The 22,605-nt window shown below is 40.5% G+C and overlaps 1 protein-coding gene across 1 annotated transcript in view; it reads left to right on the top strand.

Moving 5' to 3' along the window:
* CNTNAP2 (contactin associated protein 2) overlaps positions 1 to 22,605 on the top strand; it is a 2,325,432-nt gene that overhangs the window by 1,492,890 nt on the left and 809,937 nt on the right. The window contains exon 13 of the mRNA XM_024991213.2: positions 15,325 to 15,444. Within this exon, the coding sequence (XP_024846981.1) occupies positions 15,325 to 15,444 (120 nt within the window). The remainder of the gene's footprint in view (positions 1 to 15,324; positions 15,445 to 22,605) is intronic.

The following is a 22,605-nucleotide window of genomic DNA, read 5'->3' on the forward strand; positions in this document are numbered from 1 at the left end:
GGTCGCACAGAGTGGGACACGACTGACCTGACAGCAGCAGCAGCAGAGAACAACATGTATATTTTTTTTTTGTTTTTCTTTCCCATTATAAGACAGTGGAGACAGATTAGATAATGCATATTATCAGACATAGAAGATGGAACCAATGCAAAAAAGAGAGAAGGAAAACCAAGACAAGAGTTATCTTAAGTTACCTGAGGACTCTTGTAATAGCAGGAAAGAAGGGTTCTCTCCCTGGCAAACTCCTGTCATCCTTTGCGACTCAGTTTAAGGTGGCTTCACAGATGAAATCTGCTGACTGTACTAAACCAAGTCATCCAATCCCTTACCTAAACATCCGAAGTGAAGTGAAGTGAAAGTTGTTCAGTTGTGTCCAGCTCTTTGCAACCCCATGGACTATACAGTCCATGGAATTCTCTAGGCCAGAATACTGGAGTGAGTAGCCTTTCCCATCTCCAGGGGATCCTCCCAACCTAGGAATTGAACCCAGGTCTCCTGCATTGCAGGTGGATTCTTTACCAGTTGAGCCCCAAGGGAAGCCCACCCTGTCTGAGCATTTTGTTTGTATCTTTTTTATAACAGAAAATTATATAATATTTTATCTTTCAACATGTCATCCCCAAATATTAGATAACAGATTGCTCAGAGCCAGGATCTAAGATTCATTCATTTTTACAAATTTCTAGTATAAGACATAGCATTAGAACAAGTACTATATTAATAGGTATTAATAAATAAGTTGATTAATTAGCAATAAGAAAGGAAAAAGGACCTGATTAGTGGAGAGTTATATTGAAGGAGGGGAATATAGGCACTAACACATCTTGAGTCACTGTTTTTAGTCTCAAAAATGAAAGTGAAAAGGTTAAAATGGGACCAGGGTATTAAATGGATGGAGCAGGAAACCATGTAGGCACCCTCTATAGGATCTAAGTAAGTCCTTGAGATGGCTGGTGGCTCAGAAGATAAAGAATCTGCCTGCAGTGTGGGGGATCTGGGTCCGAGTCCTGATTTTCTTGCCTGGAGAATTCCATGGACAGAGGAGCCTGGCAGGCCACAGCCCATGGGGTCGCAAAGAGTTGGACTCAACGAAGCGATTTTCACTTTCACTTTTGAGCTCCACTGTAGAGACCTATTAAAATGAGGAAGCATGAGTTTGTAGTATGCCCTCTTGGTTTTATAGTTTTTCTTTGCTCCTTATAGTCTTCTATAACCTAAATGTAATAATGAAGAAAATAATAAGTACAGCTTGTCCGGATGAAATGTTTAAAAAAAGGACAATATGACATTCTGTGAAGTTAAAATCAAAGAGTAACAGCAACAAATATTGACATAACCAAGGAATAAGGCAGTTGTAATGGTACCGAGACAAAGAGTTGTAGAAAGTCCTGTAGCTAGTATTGCAAAGGTGTGGATGGAAAGTAGTGCCTTGGAGCCAATGCAAAGAATGGAGAAATTTGGGAAGGATCAAACACAGGCAGAAATGGATAGATAGGGAGAGTAGATTTTCTTCTGATTTCCAAAAATTTTTTGAAGGACTTGTCAGGTAAGAAAACAACTTTTGTTTTATTAAGAGGAAGTAAAAACTTGATTTTTTTTCCTTCTAAATTACCTTTTTCCCTTGGGACGTGGACAGGTGAAAGATCCCATTAGAGTACGATAATGAACAACATCCTATACAGAAATTACATTCATGGAAAGATCATGACATAATATTAGCATGCAGGCTATCTGCTTTTAAACCCATCCTCTCTCTACCCACCACTATTTGCTGTGTGTCAATTATGAGACAATAGTTCCTCAGGGAAATAATGTAGTTTACTCAGGGCGTTCATTCAAGCTTAAAAAAAAAAAAAAATCCAAAGAGACAGAAAAAATATCAGGTTAATAGTCAAGTGTTAATGAGGACTTAGGTATTGTAAAGCTTACATTGTGCTAATTAAAAATAATTACATGGTCCTAGAATTAGGGAGCTTTCACAGGGAAAGTTCTCAAGGCCACTGTGCCTCTCTGGATTTCCAGTCTGGCTGTGTACAAACCTCAGTAGTTACCTTAACAGGAATAATTAGATCCTGGAAAGACAAGATTCTCCAACCAAATCAGCTAGAGTCTAATTGAGATCAGAAAGTCAGTGTCATTGTTTCCAATGAGAAATGTCTTTTTCCAAAGGAAACACTTATTTTTGAAAGACAGATTAAGATCACAGGTGGTACAGTGATGAAAAAGGGTCAGAATAAGGCGGGCTCCACCAACCCAAATATGACCCGGCCCCGTCAAGGGCTTACAACTACCATTTTGTTTGTTTCTGCTATATCCATGTTTTCCATTAAAATACTTGTTTTTTTTAAATTTTTTTTTATTTTTAAACTTTACATAATTGTGTTAGTTTTGCCAAATATCAAAATGAATCCGCCACGGGTATACATGTGTTCCCCATCCTGAACCCTCCTCCCTCCTCCCTCCCCATACCATCCCTCTGGGTCGTCCCAGTGCTCTAGCCCCAAGCATCCAGTATCGTGCATCGATCCTGGACTGGCATCTCGTTTCATACATGATATTTTACATGTTTCAATGCCATTCTCCCAAACCTTCCCACCCTCTCCCTCTCCCACAGAGTCCATAAGACTGTTCTATACATCAGTGTCTCTTTTGCTGTCTCGTACACTGGGTTATTGTTACCATCTTTCTAAATTCCATATATATGCATTAGTATACTGTATTGGTGTTTTTCCTTCTGGCTTACTTCACTCTGTATAATAGGCTCCAGTTTCATCCACCTCATTAGAACTGACTCAAATGTTTTCTTTTTAATGGCTGAATAATACTCCATTGTGTATATGTACCATAGCTTTCTTATCCATTCATCTGCTGATGGACATCTAGGTTGCTTCCATGTCCTGGCTATTATAAACAGTGCTGCGATGAACACTGGGTACACGTGTCTCTTTCCCTTCTGGTTTCCTCAGTGTGTATGCCCAGCAGTGGGATTGCTGGATCATAAGGCAGTTCTATTTCCAGTTTTTTAAGGAATCTCCACACTGCTCTCCATAGTGGCTGTACTAGTTTGCATTCCCACCAACAGTGTAAGATGGTTCCCTTTTCTCCACACCCTCTCTAGCATTTATTATTTGTAGACTTTTGGATCGCAGCCATTCTGACTGGTGTGAAATGGTACCTCATAGTGGTTTTGATTTGCATTTCTCTGATAATGAGTGATGTTGAGCATCTTTTCATGTGCTTGTTAGCCCTCTGTATGTCTTCTTTGGAGAAATGTCTATTTAGTTCTTTGGCCCATTTTTTGATTGGGTCATTTATTTTTCTGGAGTTGAGCTGTAGGAGTTGCTTGTATATTTTTGAGATTGTTTGTCAGTTGCTTCATTTGCTATTATTTTCTCCCATTCTGAAGGCTGTCTTTTCACCTTGCTAATAGTTTCCTTTGATGTGCAGAAGCTTTTAAGGTTAATTAGGTCCCATTTGTTTATTTTTGCTTTTATTTCCAATATTCTGGGAGGTGGGTCATAGAGGATCCTGCTGTGATGTATGTCAGAGAGTGTTTTGCCTATGTTCTCCTCTAGGAGTTTTATAGTTTCTGGTCTTACGTTGAGATCTTTAATCCATTTTGAGTTTATTTTTATGTATGGTGTTAGAAAGTGTTCTAGTTTCATTCTTTTACAAGTGGTTGACCAGATTTCCCAGCACTACTTGTTAAAGAGATTGTCTTTAATCCATTGTATATTCTTGCCTCCTTTGTCAAAGATAAGGTGTCCATAGGTGCATGGATTTATCTCTGGGCTTTCTATTTTGTTCCATTGATCTATATTTCTGTCTTTGTGCCAGTACTATACTGTCTTGATAACTGTGGCTTTCTAGTAGAGCCTGAAGTCAGGTAGGTTGATTCCTCCAGTTCCATTCTTCTTTCTCAAGATCGCTTTGGCTATTCGAGGTTTTTTTAAATTCAAGAGTAGAGTGTCCAGTAAACCATCCTCCCTTTTCAGGACTTCTCACACCTAGTTCCTATTGCTGTTGTTTTTGTTCAGTTGCTAAGTCTTGTCTGATCTTTGTGACTCCATGGACTGCAGCACGCCAGGCTCCTCTGTTCTCCACTATCCCTGGAGTTTGCTCAATCTCATGTCCATTGAGTCTGCGATGCTATCCAGCCATCTCATCCTCTGTCATCCCCTTCTCCTCCTGCCTTCAATATTTCCCAGCATCAGGGTCTTTTCCAATGAGTCAGCTGTTTGCATTAGGTGGCCCAGGTATTGGAGCTTCAGCATCAATTCTTCCTATGAATAGTCACAGTTGATCTCCTTTAGGATGGACTGGTTGGATCTCCTTGCAGTCCAAGGGACTCTCAAGAGTCTTCTCCAACACCACAGTTCAAAAGCATCAATTCTTCAGCGTTCAGCCTTCTTTATGGTCCAACTCTCACATTCACATAGCAAGTTTGTATTAAGTTCTGGGTCACCTCCAATATAAGAGAGCAGGAAAGTGAGGCTATTCATAAACTATCAATACTCAAAATGTCATGTTATAGCATTTATTAGTAAATGAACCATAAAGTTATTTTATGCTTCTTTCCAATTTTACATCAAATCATTAGAAGTGAACTTTTCCCTTTCTGTGCAATTAGGAAAAGACTACTTATGATGTTCCAAAGGTGACCTTTATGTATGTGTTCATTTTTGACTTGCGATTAACTTCCTAACATGGTTCATCCTTGGCCACTTCAAGCAATCAGTATGCTCTAGAAGGTAGTAACAAAAGGGATGCATCCCACATGCTTAATTGCTTCTCTCAAAACATGAGACATAGAAGAGGTTTTGGAGAGCCTTTCTCAGCTCATCAGCATCGTAGAGATTAGAGAGCTGTTGCTTTGTACTATTCAGAGCACCCAGCCTAAGACCTCGCATAGAGTGGGCCAAAAGCAACTATTTTATCAGCGGATATTCTTTATTAGAATGGTGGTTCAGGAACATGGTGGAGAGTCCTCCCCATCATCTATAAGAACCTTGGAGGAGCTCAGAAGTGGGAGTGGAGATGTTAGTTCAGTCAGTTGGCAACTGTATGTCTGTGTTAGATACCTAGAGATACTGTAACAAAGTAACAAGCAGAATGACTGTAAGGGAAATGTATTGCCTCACAGTTTTGAGGCTATAAATCTGCAGCCAAGGTGTCTTTTGATTGTTCTTTCTACAGGCTGTGAGAGAGAATCTATTACATACTTCTCTTATAGTTCCTGGGAGCCTCAAGTACCCCTTGGTTATGGTTAGCATTATCCCTGTGTCTTTTTTTTTTTTAATTTATTTATTTGACTGGTTTGGGTCTTATCTGTGGTATGTGGGATCTTTAGTTGCAACATGTGGGATATAGCTCCCCTTACCAGGGATTGAATCTGGGCACCCTGCATTGGGAGTGTGGAGTCTTAGCCACTGGAAACCAGGGAAGTCCCTATCTCTGTGTCTTCATGTTGTCTTCCCATTATAGGTATCTGTCTGTGTGTCCCAATTTCCCCTTTTTTATGAGGTACCAGCCCCCTTAGATTAGGGGCCACCCTAATGACCTCATCTTAACTTCAGTTCAGTTCAATTCAGTCGCATCTGATTCTTTATTACCCCATGGACTACAGCATGCCAGGCTTCCCTGTCCATCAGCAACTCCCAGAGCTTACTCAAACTCATGTACATTGAGTCAGTGATGCCATCCAGCCATCTCAGCCTCTGTCATCCCCTTCTCTTCCTGCCTTCAATCTTTCCCAGAATCAGGGGCTTTTCAAATGAGTCAGTTCTTCACATCAGGTGCCCAAAGTATTGGAGTTTCAGCTTCAGCATCAGTCCTTCCAATGAATATTCAGGACTGATTTCTTAACTTAATCACCTTCAAAAATCTTATTTGCAAATAAAGTTTAGAACTTCAAAACCTATTAGGGGATACATTTCAACCCATAGAAGTGCCCTTCTTGAATCAGTGTTTATGTAAGAAATGAAGCCATGGCACAAATCACAGGTTTTCTCTCTCTCTTTTTTTTTTTCAGGGGCTTTAGGTCTCAATCATATGTGTATTATGATTCGTTTCCATGTCCCCTTGCAATAGTCTCCTTATGCTCACGTTCACTCACTTCAGTGGTGTCTGACTCTTTGCAACCCCATGGACCCCATGGACCCACCAGGCTCCTCTGTCTATGGGATTTTCATGGCAAGAATACTGGAGTGGGTTGCCATGCCCTCTTTCAGAGGATCTTTCGGACCCAGGGATCAATCCTGCTTCTCCTGTGTCTCCTTCGTGTCCTGCATTGCAGGTGGATTCTTTTAACACTTAGCCACTGGGGAAGCCCATAATAATCTCCTAGTTGATATTAACTTTCCTTACCTGCCCAAGGTGGCTCAGTGGTAAAGAATCTGCCTTCAGTGCAGAAGTTGGAGGAGACATGGGTTCAATCCCTGCATCAGGGAGATCCCCTAGAGAAAGCCATGGCAACCCATTCCAGTATTCTTGCCTGCAGAAACCCATGGACAGAGGAGCCTGGTGGGCTACAGTCCATAGGGTCTCAAGAGTTGGACATGACTGAAGTGACTGAGCATGCAACGTTTCCACACAAGTGTCAGGAGGTACTCCTTAAACACAAAATTGATGATGTTACTACATTATTTTAAATTCTTTAGCCTATGCTTACAGAGTAAATACTAACTCCTTAGTCTTAGAGTCAAGACTTTTACTGCCACAGATGGAAGATAATAGTATACATTTAAGAGTTTTGAAAGCATTTTTAAAGGGGAAATCTTAATAGAGTTAATAATAAAGTATTATATATCCAAAACTACGTATTCGAGGTAATAAGGCAAAAACCAAGGAAGACAAATACGATAATGCAGATTTTAATCTGCATTTATATCTTAGGTGATTTAAGTCAATAGAAAAATGCTGACAATAAATAAGTGGGCAAAAGCCATAACTATACACTTCATAGAAGATTTTTAAATCTTTCCAATGTATATGTGAAAGTAAATTTTCAAATCAAACAATAATGAAGTTTTGTTTTTTTTTTTTTTGCCAAGTAAGAAACTTTTCTTTTTCTTTTATTTTAAATCAATCTAGCTAGTGCTGGTAAAGATGCATTAACAGGCAAAGTTGTTGTTTATGTATTATCAAGACTCTGAAATTGACCATCAGATTTAGAGCTTATTCCCCGGTGGCTGATAGTGAGCAGAGGAATGAGTCTGTAACAACCACTAGTGAAACCTGGCCATTATGTATCCTGGATTCTGATGTTTACGTGGGCATCTTATACGCTTGAAGAAAGTCTAGAAAAGAGGGAGGAGAAGGGCCTGGCATTCCAAAGAATGAAACACAAGCTTCCCCAAGTTTACTTATGGAGCTAGGGAAACAGAAGTTTCTTTTCTTTTAATTATTTGTTATTTTTTCAGGATTAATCCAAGGAATATAAATTTTCTTTATAACCACAAACTATACCATTAATAATAAACACAAATCTATCTCACATATTCTAACAAAAATTCTCTCACTTTTACTTAGCAATCTCTATCAACTTTTTTTTATAATTTTTTACCTTTCATGGTTTAAATTCCTACAATAATGTGGTCACCCCCCATTCCGTTCCACCAACTAATTCCTTTTCTTATAATCCAGTTTCTACAAATGCTACCACCAAGAAATATTAAAAGAGTCACCCAAATCTGCTCATTAAATGTATTAGCATTTCCCTGACCTGATTCCCATTCCGATTTTCTAAAACAATTCATACTATTGAGACTTATCCTTTTCCCTGGGGGTGGCTCCTTGCTTGTACACTATCTTTACACTAAACATTCTTAAGTCATGCTTTGTTCCTAGTGCTTTAGACCTATTTCATATCTTTGCTCTTAAGCTCTTTGCTTTTCTTTCTACCCATGTGAAGTGTTGACATCTTTCGCTAATCAGCAACACTGGGAGTACATGGCTGCTGCTGCCAAGTCGCTTCAGTCGTGTCCGACTCTGTGTGACCCCATAGACGCAGCCCACCAGGCTCCCCCATCCATGGGATTCTCCAGGCAAGAACACTGGAGTGGGTTGCCATTTCCTTCTCCAATGCATAAAAGTGAAAGTGAAGTCATTCAGTTGTGTCCTACTCCTAGCGACCCCATGGACTGTAGCCCCCCAGGCCCCTCCGTCCATGGGATTTTCCAGGCAAGAGTACTGGAGTGGGGTGCCATTGCCTTCTCTGGGAGTACATTAGGTACTTAATAAGAATTTTTCTTTATATAGAACAATCACAGTATTTTTATATAGTTGTGATAGACAGGATAATCCTCTCTCCACCAAACATGTCTATATCCTAAACTGTGCAACCTGTGAATATATTACTTTATATGGCAAAGAGACTATGATTAAGTAAAGACCTTCTCATGAAGAGAGTGCCCCAAATTATCTGGGTGGGCCTGATGTAACCAGAGTTCTTTAAAATAGAGAGAGGTGACAATCAAGCAGAGAATCAGAGTGGAGCATGAGAAAGATCCCACTAACTACAGCTGACTTTACAGATGAAGAAATAGGAAAATGAACCAAGGAATTCAGGTAGACTCCGGAAGCTGGGAAAAGCAAGAAAATGGATTCTCCCTTAGAGGTTTTCAGAAGGAATACAGCCCTGTTTAGCTCGGTGAAACCTACTTTGAACATCTGACCAATAGATTTCTTTCAACCCACTAAGCATTTGGTTACTGTTGCAGCAGCCCTCTGAAACTGATACAGTAGTGCTTTGTCATTTTGCATAACAGCTAATATGATATCACACAGACAATATTCAATATTTAATGAAAATGAATAAGTACTTAGGATTTGCCACTTTCTGGATATTTTTAAGCTATGAAATTCAATATCATGTGTTCAACGGTCATATTTCTGAACACCTGAGATTTATTTAAGAATATGTAGAATAATATGAGAAATTTGTTTGGGAGTAGGAGTTGAAACAGAAGAATTACTCGTCCAATAAATCAATGAACTTGATGAGTCTATTTATTTTGCCACTAGTCCAATTGCCTTTCTGTTCTCCTGCAGTCTACTAGAAAAGCTCGATCACTGACGATAGCTCAGATCCTCTCTTTCTTCGGTGGTTGCTGACTTAGCCCCTTCTGCGCTGTCATCTCCCTGGGGCTTGATATGCACAAACTGTGCAACCCAGATAGGACTCCACTGAGTACAGGGTTAACTGGCTGAGGCATGCAAGCTAAATACTAAATTCTTCTGTGCATTAAAATATCCATGCACTCAATGCTTTTTAGTTTAAAAAGTGTGTGATTTCACTTGATATTTATGCTAACTTGGTGGAGGAGGTACTATTGCCTTCATTTTATGGTTGAGAAAAAGAAAAGTTAAGGGGAGTGTCTTGGTCATAAATGACAGAAAGGAGATTTGAACAGAAATCTGTTAATTTCTAAGTGAGGGACAGAATGAATATAATTTTACTATATACATCTGTTCTTGCCATTTTGTCTCAGTGTTATTATTCCATGTATATATTTTGCAAGTGTATTTTTAATGATATTATAACTTATGCACATTATATAGTGTGGAAAACACTGGAAAGTATGAAGTTTTAAATCATCCATAATCTTACTGTGGAAAGACAACCACTGTGACCGTTTGAGTAATACTCAATGGTAACAGAGGTAACAAGAGTATTTTGGAAACATATATATTTCTTTCCAAATATTTTTCTGCACATCCATCCAAGTATATTTCTTTTGACATGTATTTTTATTTAGAGCTTATTTGGAGTTCTATTTTTATTATTCTGAGCGAAGTGAGGTGGCAGTCTAGCCTTATGTTATTTAAAATTGTACTGTATTGCCTTGCAGTGACCTGTTTTTCCTGTTTATATTAAAATATAAATAAAGAATTAGTCCACCCTTCTTGAGTTAATTTTTATTTTTTCATGATTAGAGCCATGCTTCTCAAAATGAAGTCAGAACCAGCAGTATGAGCATCACTTGGGATCTTGTTAGCACTGCAAATTCTCTACTGAGTCAGAATCTTTGGGGTGAGGCCCAGGAATCCCTGTCTTAACAAGCTCTCCAGGTGATTTTTCACACATGATAAAGTTTGGACTAAAGTTTTGCCTTTCTATTTGTGTTGATGAGGCAAAAGCAGCCAGTAAACCTGTTTTAGGTTAGAGACAAGCCGAATAATTGTCACACTTTGAAGAAAAATAAAAAGCTTCTCGCTTATCCAAATTTCCCTCACCCACATGCTTTCAACTGTGTGCTCAAAATGCTTGTATGCTTACACAGAAATGTTAGTAGTTCCCTATCCTTACTATCATCCAAGCGTGCTTTCATATGGATAGACTTCTTCTGGCAAGCCAACTAATCATTTATCAAAATCAGAACAGGATGAAGGGTAGGTACATTTTAAGTTTCATTCCAATAGTCTTTCTTAACCAGCTACCAGGTTATTAATAGCTTAATATAGAGTAAAAAGGAAAAGCACATTTTCTAGACCCTGTCCTCATGACAGTTCACAATCTTACTAGGAAGTAAAATTTTCATATATGTTTTAATTAACAACAATCAATCGAGTCTTACATTGACTATAATTAAGCATTATAGTTCATGAGATGAGCCCTGGACTGTACAGAAAGCAGGATGTTTTGATTAGAGAAGGTCTCCTCAAGAAAGGAAAAAGGTCAGTGGTGCCTAAATAATAATTATTGCATTAACAATAAACACTCCACCTATTAATTAATATAGGGGCTTCCCTGATGGCTCAGTGGTAAAGAATCAGCCTGTCAATGCTGGAGATGTGAATTCAATCCCTGGGTCGGGAAGATCCCCTGGAATGGCAACCCACTCCAGAATTCTTGCCTGGAAAATCCCATGGACAGAGGAACGTGGCAGGCTACAGTCCATAGGGTCACAAAGAGTTGGACATGACTGAGCACACATAACCATAAATTAATATACCTATGATACCTGTTTCCTGGTGGTGGTGGTTTAGTCGCTAAGTCGTGTCCGACTCTTGCAACCCAACGGACTGCAGCCTGCCAGACTCCTCTGTCCATGGGATTCTCCAGGCAAGAATAATGGAGTCAGCTGCCATTTCCTTCTCCAACCTATTTCCTAGACAAGGCTGCTGCTGTTGCTACTGCTAAGTCACTTCAGTCGTGTTCGACTCTGTGCGACCACATAGACAGCAGCCCACCAGGCTCCACCATCCCTGGGATTTTTCAGGCAAGAACACTGGAGTGGGTTGCCATTTCCTTCTCCAGTGCATGAAAGCTAAATGAGATTAAATATCTTTGCCAAGGTTATATAATTAGTGCTTGGTGGAGTCAGAATTTAAACTTAGATGTGTTTGACTGGAGCCCTGTTTCTTAACACTTGTTCCTTCATAGTTAACTCTGACTGAGAAGTTTTATAGATTGAGAAAAAGGCCTGTAGAAAACCACAGGCAATCCCAGAAAGGGTAAACATAGGTTAAATAAGTTCCTTTGTCAGATTTGCCTGAGCAGAGAGCAAGGTTGATGTCAGCAAGTTGCTGAAACCTAATGAGATCTGTAAGGATTTTGGAAGGTTTTGCATGCTTAGATGGCGATCTGGGACACACTGTCAGAGATGAGGAAGAACTATTACACATTTAACTTAAAGTAATGTTTTAGGACAAGACCAACATTGGATTAAAAAAGCATAATTGGGTGGGGAGTGAAGCGATATTTGGGTAGAGCAGTCAGTTAATAAGATGATTGCTATAAACCAGATATCAGATGATAAGGAAAATGACAGAGGGGACGCTGGAAAACAAAGATGACAGTTTTTAATGGTAGATTGGCTGAACTGGCTAATTGGAAAAACTAAGAATTTAAACCTTATCTTCTAAGTGATTTTTAACTGTACATAATAATTGCAATAATCTGAAGGAAGATTGTCAAAAGTTAACAAGGCAATTGGTTTCAGAGATTGTGAATTTAACGCATTCTTTCTTTCTTTCCAACTATGTCCACTTCCTGATCTTAAACGTGTGATCAGTTCCGTCTATTTTATCCTGTCTTATTTGTTTTATCCGTTCTCATAATAGCTCTGGCCATCTCACCATAGCCCTTTGGCAAGTATTGAGCTTCCCAGGCAGAGAAGGCAATGGCCACTCCAGTACTCTTGCCTGGAAAATCCCATGGACAGAGGAGCCTGGTAGGCTGCAGTCCATGGAGTCGCTAAGAGTCAGGAACGACTAAGTGACTTCACTTTCACTTTTCACTTTCATGCATCGGAGAAGGAACTGGCAACCCACTCTAGTGTTCTTGCCTGGAGAATCCCAGGGAGGGGGAAGCCTGGTGGGCTGCCGTCTATGGGGTGGCACAGAGTCGGACACAACTGAAGCGACTTAGCAGCAGCAGCAGCAGAGCTTCCCAGGTGTCTCAGTGGGAAAGAATCCATTTGCTAATGCAGGAGATGCAGGTTGATCCCTGAGTTGGGGAGATCCCCTGGAGGAGGAAATAGCAGCCCACTCCAGTATTCTTGTCTGGAAAATTCCATGGATGGAGGAGCCTGGTGGGCTACAGTCCATGTCGTCACAAAGAATCAGACATGACTGAGCATGCACGCAAATGGCAAGTATAGCCTATCTGCTCTCATTACCTTCTGAATTGCTTCCCTAAGATCTATTGTGTTTTGCTACAAGGAACCTTCTTTCTAAAACCTCTCTCAAAGTATATCATCTTTCTGCTGAAACTTTAAAAAATATTTCTTCACTGTCTTTTATTGCCTTACTTTACTTGGTATGGCATTCAGAATTAGAGTAACCATAGTTTATTATCTAAATTTGATAATTGGGAGGCAGAAAGTGGCATATTAATAATTGCATGCTCAGTTGCTCAGGCATGTCTGACTCTTTATGACCTCTTGGGCATGGCCTACCAGGCTCCTCTGTCCATGTAAATTTCCAGGCAAGAATACTGGAGTGGGTTGCCATTTCCTTCTTCAGGGGATCTTTCAGACCCAGGGATCAAACCCTCATCTCCTGCATTGACTGGTGTGTTCTTTACCACTGATCACTGGGACAAAAGTGTGTGGTTGTGCTTAACACTCTAGCCACATTTTCTTCCAGTTGCACTTCATGAATGAACAGTGGCTGAGTACTGAGTGAACTGCCCCTGCTCCAAAGGTCCCTGAACTGTGCTGTTCACAGCTGTACTTGTTTTACCTAATCTACTGCTCAACACATCATATGGGCTCAATGACTAGTTGCAGAAGGAAGAAAGCAAGTGGAAAGCAAGCCCTGAGTAAATCAAAGCATTTCAGAACTGTTGTAGTGTGCTGTGTTTGCTGAAATGAAATAGAATTTAAGGTCTAGCATCTTTGGGAAGAGGAAACATGGAGAGCCAAAGGGAGGCACCAAGAACCTGGGAGAGGGAAGTAGAAAGAGGCAGCCCCAGAGTCAGACCTTCGCTTTATAACTTAGGAAAGGGCAGATGCTGGGAGTGTTGAATTCAAGAGCACTTTTCCAAAAGACTCCACTTATCAATATATAGATTTTTACCAATAGTAGTGATCTCGAGTGGCCTCGGCCAGCAATGGCTCAGAGAGGGGCTTGGGTTCCCAACCAGAAACTGAAGCCAGGTCGCAATGGTAAGAGCACCAGATCCTAGCCATTAGACCAGTGGTCAGTGACAAGGGCCCTGACCCTTTAGCTTTGCGGAAAAGAATTTCCACAAAGACAGAAAGCAGTGAAGCAAGTAAAGTATTTATTAAGAGGAAAAGAGTACAATATGTGTGGATATAGACACTCAGGCAGACTCAGAAGGAGAATCTTTGCTAGTTTGAATCACTTACGTGGGGCATTTCTTCCAGGTTTCCCTTGGCCAATCATTTTGATTTGCCTGGTTCACAGTCTATATTTGCTGTATCTCAGGACCCTTCTGGAGAAGGCAATGGCACCCCACTCCAGTACTCTTGCCTAGCAAATCCCATGGACGGAGGAGCCTGGTAGGCTGCAGTTCATGGGGTCACTAGGAGTCAGACACGACTGAGCGACTTCACTTTGACTTTTCACTTTCATGCATTGGAGAAGTAAATGGCAACCCACTCCACTGTTCTTGCCTGGAGAATCCCAGGGATGGGGGAGCCTGGTGGGCTGCCATCTATGGGGTTGCACAGAGTCGGACATGACTGAAGCGACTTAGCAGCAGCAGCAGCAGCAGCAGCAGCAGCAGGACCCTTCCATGTGTGTGCATGCATCTCTTTGCCAAGATGGATCCTACTGCAAGGGCATATGGGTTGATCACCCCTTGACTTTACTCCCACTTTGACCTTTAAGGAGCCTTTCTGCACACGTGTGGTCAGGGAAGTCTCCTGACTTCAGGAATGAGAAATATGTGGTCTGGGCAAGGCCCAACCTCCTTGTTTAATTGCCCTGCTAGGAATTTCGTCCATAGGGGATGAATCTCCAATGCTTTACCCTGTGTTGGGGTGAGGGGCCATCTACCTCCTGTCTCAGTAGTTCTTAGCTAAATACTGTCTAATCCCTCATAAAGTCAGTGTAGAGCTATTTTTAAAAAGTTTTCACAACAGTGTTTTAGAAGTTCCAGCTATAAAGGAGGTATGTCAGTGTCCATTCTGTGCTACTGAAATCAGGTGCATTCTCTGTGAGAAAAGAAAATGTGCTGGGAGCAAGGGAACAAAAAGGAACATGATGAAAAGCTACAACCTAATTACATAAATGTCTTTTTTTTTTTTTAACGAAAACTAGATTTAATGTAATTAAAGCACTTGTAACAAAATGAAGCAGGGGCATTTCTTTCCTTTTTTCCTGAAATAAAGGAAGGTTAGCAATCACATGCTGTTTGTAGGAAATTTATACTAAATATGCAAAAATGTGTCTGTGTGTTTGTCTGTCTGTGTGTGTGGGGTCGGGAGGGGGGCAGATTTTCTCTGATCTCTTAGCTGATTGACCGACAATGCAGTCAATATTCATGGCCTTTCAGTTATGTTCCTTACAGTAAGGAGATATCTGTAAATAAGTATAAACTAAATATTTTTCAATGCTCATGAGCACCTGTTTTAAGCAAACATTACATTTATTCCACAATTTATTGAATTTTTTTAGACTTTTCCCTAACTATAAAGCCATAGCAGGAACTTAATGTCTTTGTTAGGTCAGAAAGAATGCTTGTGGACTAAAGATCAAATTGTGAGTTAACTTGTAGAAAAAAGAGGGCTCATTCTAACTTGAGGATATGCTTCTAATCAGCAGTTTGGTAGCATTTGGTCTGTAACTGGGGCATGGATCTCGGGAGGCTCTTTTTTGGGTGCTGAGCTCATGCAGGATATTTCTTTCCAGCCATCTATGAGCCTTCCTGTGAAGCATACAAACACCTGGGCCAGACCTCAAATTACTACTGGATAGATCCCGATGGCAGTGGATCACTGGGGCCTCTGAAAGTTTACTGCAACATGACAGGTAACTATGCCCCATTTATGTGTCATGAAGATGGCTTTTCTGTATGTTGGGAATGAATAGCACCACTGATGTTTGTTTCTCCTGTGCTGTGTTCTTGTCAATACATGAATGAAGCTAAATACTGCTGGGTCTGTTAGGCTAAAGGGTGAAGTGTAGTTTGACACTGAGTTTTGTTGTTATTTTTTTAAAGTCTACCTTCTGATTTGAACAGTTAATAATTAGCATTTTTAAAAAATCAGCATGTAGAGGAAAAAGTATAAAGTGAAATTGAAAGGTTGAAGTCCCCAGAAAGAACTAGCCCATGAAGAAGCCGCCACAAGAACCTGGACTGGGGAAGGTTGGTGTCATCTCTCAAAGCACTCACACTGCACATGGGAGAGGAAGCTCCGAGGCCACTCCAGGCCCTGCTCTACAGCAGACTGATTCAGTTATACACACATGCATCCTTCTCATATTTGGTGATGCTGACTCAATGGACACGGGCTTGAGTAAACTCTGGGAGATGGTGATGGACAGGGAGGCCTGGAGTGCTGCAGTCCATGGAGTCACAAAGAGTCTGACACGACTGAGCAACTCAACTGAACTGAACTGAATAGCATAGGGCCTTGTTTGCCCATAGGACCTTATTTGCCCATTCTTTAACTCCAGCTTGCACCTGCTAATCCCAAACTCCCAATTCATCCCACCCCCAACCTCCTCCAGCTTGGGAACCACAAGTCTGTGCTCCATGTCTGTGAGTCTCTTTCTGTTTTGTAGATAAGCTCATTTGTGCCACGTTTTAGATTCTACATACAAGTGATATATGGACTTATTTCACTTCGTATGACAATCCTTAGGTCTGTCCATGTTGCTGCGAATGGCATTCTTTCATTCTTCTTCTGGGGCTGAGTAATATACTATTCTGTATATGTACTATATCTTCTTCATCCATTCATCTGTCAGTGGACGTGTGGCTTGCTTCCATGTCTTGGCTGTTGCGAATAGTGCTGCTATGAACACAGGGATGCATGTGTCTTTTTGAATTATGGTTTTGTCCAGATATATGCCCAGGAATTGGATTGCTGGATAGTATGGCGACTCTATTTTTAGCTTTTTGAGGAATTTCTATATCATTTCCCGTAGTAACTGCACTACTTTATATTCCCACCAACAGTCAGGAGGTTTTCCTTTTCTCCACACCCTCTCCAGCATTTGTTATTTGTAGATTTTTTTAATGATGGCCATTCTGACCAATGTGAGGTTGTCTCGGAAAAGGCAATGGCACCCCACTCCAGTACTCTTGCCTGGAAAATCCCATGGACCGAGGAGCCTGGTGGGCTGCAGTCCATGTGGTCGCTAAGAGTCGGACACAATTGAGTGACTTCACTTTCACTTTTCACTTTCCTGCATTGGAGAAGGAAATGGCACCCCACTCCAGTACTCTTGCCTGGAGAATCCCAGGGACGGGGGAGCCTGGTGGGCTGCTGTCTATGGGGTCGCACAGGGTTGGACACGACTGAAGCGACTTAGCAGCAGCATATATAAAATCTACATTATCTAAAAGATAAAATGCAATTAAAATATGTAATGGATACAGAAACAAGAAAAAAAAATGTGAATTTCTTCATAGACTTTGTGAAAAGGAAAAAGAATATTTAAGTGTACCTCTAGGATCCTTTTTCTAGGTTTTGCCATTCATATATTTACTATTTTGTCAGAAATTGTGTCGTGTGAGAATAAATTGATATCGTAAATGCCTTCATGGTGTTCACAACTTATAATAAAAACAAGCACTAAAAAAGTAAACAAATATAAGTAATTTTTCTGCAGAGAAAAGTAATGGAATTGTGAAGAATGATTTATTTTGGATAGAGCATTTAAAAAAAGAAAAACCTCCCTAGGAAGCAACATTTTAGCCAAAATGTAGCATATGGATGAAGACAAGGCACTCAAAAAGGTGAGAAAGGAAGAGAAGCCCTGAAAATTTACACTCCAAGGCATGAAAAAAGTCATTTTCTTCGAAGGAACTAAAACCCAAGTGACTGAAGCATAATAAGACTGTAGGGGCCCAAAATGAAGTGGAGGAGACAGGCAGGAGCAGAGCAGATCAGGAAGTAAGGATGGTGGTACTGGGGGAAGAAAATATTTTTATTTTTTGAATTATGTTTCAGTGTAGTGGGTGGGAAGCTATGGAAAGGTTTTAAACAGGGGAATGAACAGGTCTTAAACAGGTTTTAAACAGGTCTCAGTTAAAACTACTGAGGCAGGAGGTAGATGGGCCCCCCAGGGTAAAGCGGTTGGAGATTCATTCTCTATTGACAGAAACTCCAAAACAAGAATAGCGGGACAATTGAAGGAGGAGGACAGGCCTGCTCAGACCACATATCTCTCATTTCCGAAGTCAGGAGCCCTCCCCCACCACACATGCACAGAAAAGGCTCCTTGCAGGCCAAAGGGGAGTGATGTCAAGGGATGTTCTACCCAGATACCTCTTTGGTAGAGTCCAGCTTGGCTGACAGATACGTGCATGCGCATGGGAGGATCCTGAGATGCACAAAATGTGGACTACAAACCAGGCGAATCAAAATGATTGGCCAAAGGAAACCCAGAAGAAATGACCATAAAAGTGATTCCAACTGCCATGAGGGTGTGACTCAGCAACCCTCTGACTGGGAACCCACGCCTGGCTCCTAGCTGCTGCACGCCGGGGCCACCCTAGATCAATACCAAGATCGATACCACTTTGAGCACCACGAATGACAGGCTGAAAGCACTGCAACCAGGTCTGAAGCTATAGTCAAGGTCCAGGGAAGAAAAGATGCTTCTCTGGACTTGGGTGGTGATAGTTTAAGTGTTGAGAAGAGAAGCATTTCAGATGTATTTTGAAGGTAGAACTATCATCAAAGACCCCGATTCTGGGAGAGATTGAAGGCAAAAGAAGAGGGAGGAAGAGGATGGGATGGTTAGGTAGCAACACTGACTGAATGGAGACGAATTTGAGCAAACTCCGGGAAATAGTGAAGGATTTGTGAAGGATGGGAGAATAATGGTTAAAGAGAGTTATCAAGAATAACTCCTGAATATATGGATTAAGTAACTCAGTGAATTATAGTGCCATTTTGGAGACATGCAAAATAAAGGAAAGAACAGATTTAGAGGAATTTCAAGAATTCAGTTTTGACCTATTTAAATATGAAGTGCTATATGCCATCTCAGTTGACGTGCAAATTTTGCAGTTGAATAAGCCCTGAAAAGATGTTTGGGTTAGAGATTAAAATGTGCTAATTGTTAGCATATGAATATATGAGAAATGATAATATCACTTAGAGGATTGTAAACTGGGAAAAGGCATCCCAGGAATGTAGTCCTAGGAACTCAGTAGGTAGATCAGATTTCTAGTGATGAAATATTCTTTGTGTCAAGAATGTAATAAGTGGAGGAAAAGTGTCTAAGAGAATCCTGGCGACAAATGGGTCATCCATGTGGATATTGAATTGACTGTTTGGATCCTAAAATTTATAAAATAGATTGGGAGGATGGAGAATGACTTTGAATCAATGGAAATGTATAAAATGACTGAGAAGGCCCCATGGTCCTTCTAGGTTAGACTCCTCCTGCCCTCCATGCACCCCACCTCTTGTTTGTAAAAAAGCTTTACTTCCTATGCCTTCCCTTAGTTCCAAAGAGCAAATTTAATCACAGAAATGACAAAAGGCATAAACAAAAGATAATATTCAAGCAAGACAAAATAAGAATAGGTTCAGTTCAATTCAGTCCAGTCTCTCAGTCGTGTCCAACTCTTTGAGACCCCATGGACTGCAGCACACCAGGCCTCCCTATCCATCACCAACTCCCGGAGTTCACTCAAACCCATGTCCATTGAGTTGGTGATGCCATCCAACCATCTCATCCTCTGTCGTCCCCTTCTCCTCCTGCCTTCAATCTTTCCCAGCATCAGGGTCTTTTCAAATGAGTCTGTTCTTCACTTCAGGTGGCCAAAGTATGGGAGTTTCAGCTTCAGCATCAGTCCTTCCAATGCATATTCAGGACTGGTTTCCTTTAGGATGGACTGGTTGGATCTCTTTGAATTCCAAGGACTCTCAAGAGTCTTATCCAACACCAGAGTTCAAAAGCATCGATTCTTCAGTGCTCAGCTTTCTTTATAGATTAGCCTTAAAATAAAGCCAAGAACATTTAGTTCTTTTTCAAGGGCTATAGATAATATCCTGAGCCACCTCCTTGAGTTATTTTGCAGATTCTAAATCCTCCACCTGATGGAAAAAAAGTTAACTGCATGCTGACCAGCAGTATCTATATCCCAGACAAGTTGTAACAAAAGGATGATAATTGAGATTCCCGAAACATCGCTGTGTTACCTCACCATCAACCCAATCAGAGAACTGTGCAGGAGCTGGTCATGCACCACACCCCTAATGTTGCCTTTAAACATTTCTTACCTGAAAGCCATTGAGGAATTCAGGTTGTTTGAACATAAGCTGCCCATACTCCTTTCTTGGTGCCTTGCAATAAATGCTGTACTTTCCTTCACTAGGATCCAGTGTCAGTAGACTAATTTTGTTACATATTCAGTGAGTGGACACAAGTTTAGTTTAGTAACAAAACAGTTGAAATTTGGTACCAGGGAAAAGGAAGCAATTGATGATCCTGTATTTTTAAAGAATGGCTTTGGCAACTGGGAATAGGATGTTCCAAAGGAGACCCACACAATAAGAGAGGAAAACAAATCAGAAAGTCACTGTTATAATTCAGGAGTTGAAACTGAGATTTAAGGTGGAGGCCATGAGGTAAAGGAGAGGATTAATTTGATAGATATTTAGAAAGTTGAGTTGACCAGACTGTGGCTGGTGAGGTTGAAAGTAATTCCCAAGTTTCTTTCTTGGGAAACCCATATGTTGGAGTACAGAAGAGCAGGTATGGGTCAAGAAAAGGTGGGACTCTATGTTGCCTTCAGCAGCTGTAAATCAGCCTGTTAGAGCTGTACTGTGGGCATACACTATGCAGATTCCCTGAAGACTTTGAGCCCAATTAATCTCTCTGTCTCAGTTTCCTTGTAAATAGAGTAGGAATTGGAATGAGTTGATCTCTACACTGCCTTCTATACTTAAAAAGACTGAAAAATTCTATTATTGCTATGAAACATGAAAGAAAAATATCACTATTCACATAATTTAGAGACAAAATCCTCTTGCCTCAAACAAGCTTGAATTTACTCATTTCTTGGCCGTGTTTGACATAAATTGGCATTCTTCATTTTTTATCATAAAGCAGTCCTTCTACCATGCGATTCTCCTTTTGGCTATCTGTACTTCAGTGCTTCATCACTTGGAAATTAGGGGGTGCCCTAAATGACACATCTCAAGTGCTCAGTTGACACTAAGGAGACAGTGTATTCATCGAATCTTTTGTAGAAGAATCCATCACTCCATCCAAGTCAAAGCCTGGTTTCCTTTTTAAGATCTTAGGGCACATTATAAAACGTGGTCATTGGTATCCTCACCCTCCCTCTCAATTTCTGTTCTCTTTCTGAAAATTTGGTGTCATAGATATAATTTTTAATGAATGTATATTATCATATATTTATAATATTTGCCTCTTTCATGTGAATACTTTTCTAACACTTCAGCTTCTTATTTCTATTTTCTTAAGATGCTTATCAACATTTTCTAGAAACCTTGAGTTTTTGTATTTAAAGCTTCATTTAGTTCTCTCTTCCCAGGGATTAATAATATCAATAGTAAATAAAGCCAGATCCAGCCATTATCCTTGGAAAATTACTGCTTATCCTTAAATCAAAAACTGTGCTTTCCTCAATATTCTATCTCAAATTCATCTTTATAACTCTCTTTGCATTCATATTTAATTTTTAAAAAATTAAGTAAACATCTGTGCTGTTTGATGTGATGTTTAAAGCCCAAGTAAGGAACACCTCCTGCATTCTTCCTAGCACTACCTTTGTAGTTTTATCAAAAAACCATTAAGCTTGTTTACATAATTTGTACTTTATAAAGCCCTGGGATTTAGCTGATCAAATTCTATTATCCTCTATAATGGTAAAAGCTGTTCATGTCTTTTTAATCTAATATTTATAGAGAGCTTGTTACTCAAGTTCCTAAGCACTTGCTCTCAGTAATATAATTTTTTTTATCACATGCCTCTCAGAAGTTTCTGTAGTGCAGTGTAGGGGGTGGGGGTGACAATGGGCTGCCAGGGTGGGACTCTTGGGCTCTAGTAGAAAGAATCATGAACCTGCCCCACACTCCTTGTTGCCATAACCCCCCACCTACCCCTCAGCAAAGCAAAGCAGTTCCTTCTCTATTTTCTGCTTTCAATAACACCAATTTATTATATCAGTTTTCATGGGTCAAGGCTCTGGCACAGGTTAGCTAGGTTGACTGCTCAGGGTCTCACAGGCTGAAATGAAGGGGTCAGCAGGGCTGTGGTCTCATCTGAGGCTTGGCATCCTCTTCCACGTTTGTACAGGTTGTTGACAGAATTCAATTCCTTCAGGTTTTAAGACAGAGGGTCCCATTTTCTTGTTGGCCATTTGGCTGTGGCTTGCTCCTAGAGGATGCTCCCAGCCATGCATCCTTCTCATGTCATGGCAATGGGAGAATCTCTGACCTCTAGACTCGCTTTCAAGAGTGCACGTGATTAGGCCATCCCTCGTAATCACCCAGTATAATACTCGTTCGATTAACTCAAGTCAACTAGGGGCCTTACTGACACCAGCAAAATCTCTTCACCTTTTTTTTTGTTTGTTTGCTTTGTTTTTTGTACCAGCTAGTCATTTTATTTTATTGAAGGATAATTGCTTTACAATGTTGTGTTAGTTTCTGCTGTACAACAAAGTGAATCAGCAATATGTATACATATATCCCCTCCCTCTTGAGCCACCCTCCCCCCCAACCCATCTAGGTCATCACAGAGCATATAGCACCTTTGCTGTATAGGGTAACATAATCTCAGTAGTGATAACCCATCGTATATATACACTTCTCACCTACATTCAAGGAATAGGATCAGGGAGTATACACCAGGGTTTGGGAATGTTGGGGGAATACTTTGTATTCTTTTTCCCCACTCTTTATACTATTCATAACTCCAGCTACATAGAGTCTTACCTATTGAGTAACAGTGCCAAACTTAGTTTGTAAAAAATTA

The sequence above is a fragment of the Bos taurus genome, chromosome 4 (genome assembly GCF_002263795.3).
Source record: "Bos taurus isolate L1 Dominette 01449 registration number 42190680 breed Hereford chromosome 4, ARS-UCD2.0, whole genome shotgun sequence".
Lineage (NCBI taxonomy): Eukaryota > Metazoa > Chordata > Mammalia > Artiodactyla > Bovidae > Bos > Bos taurus.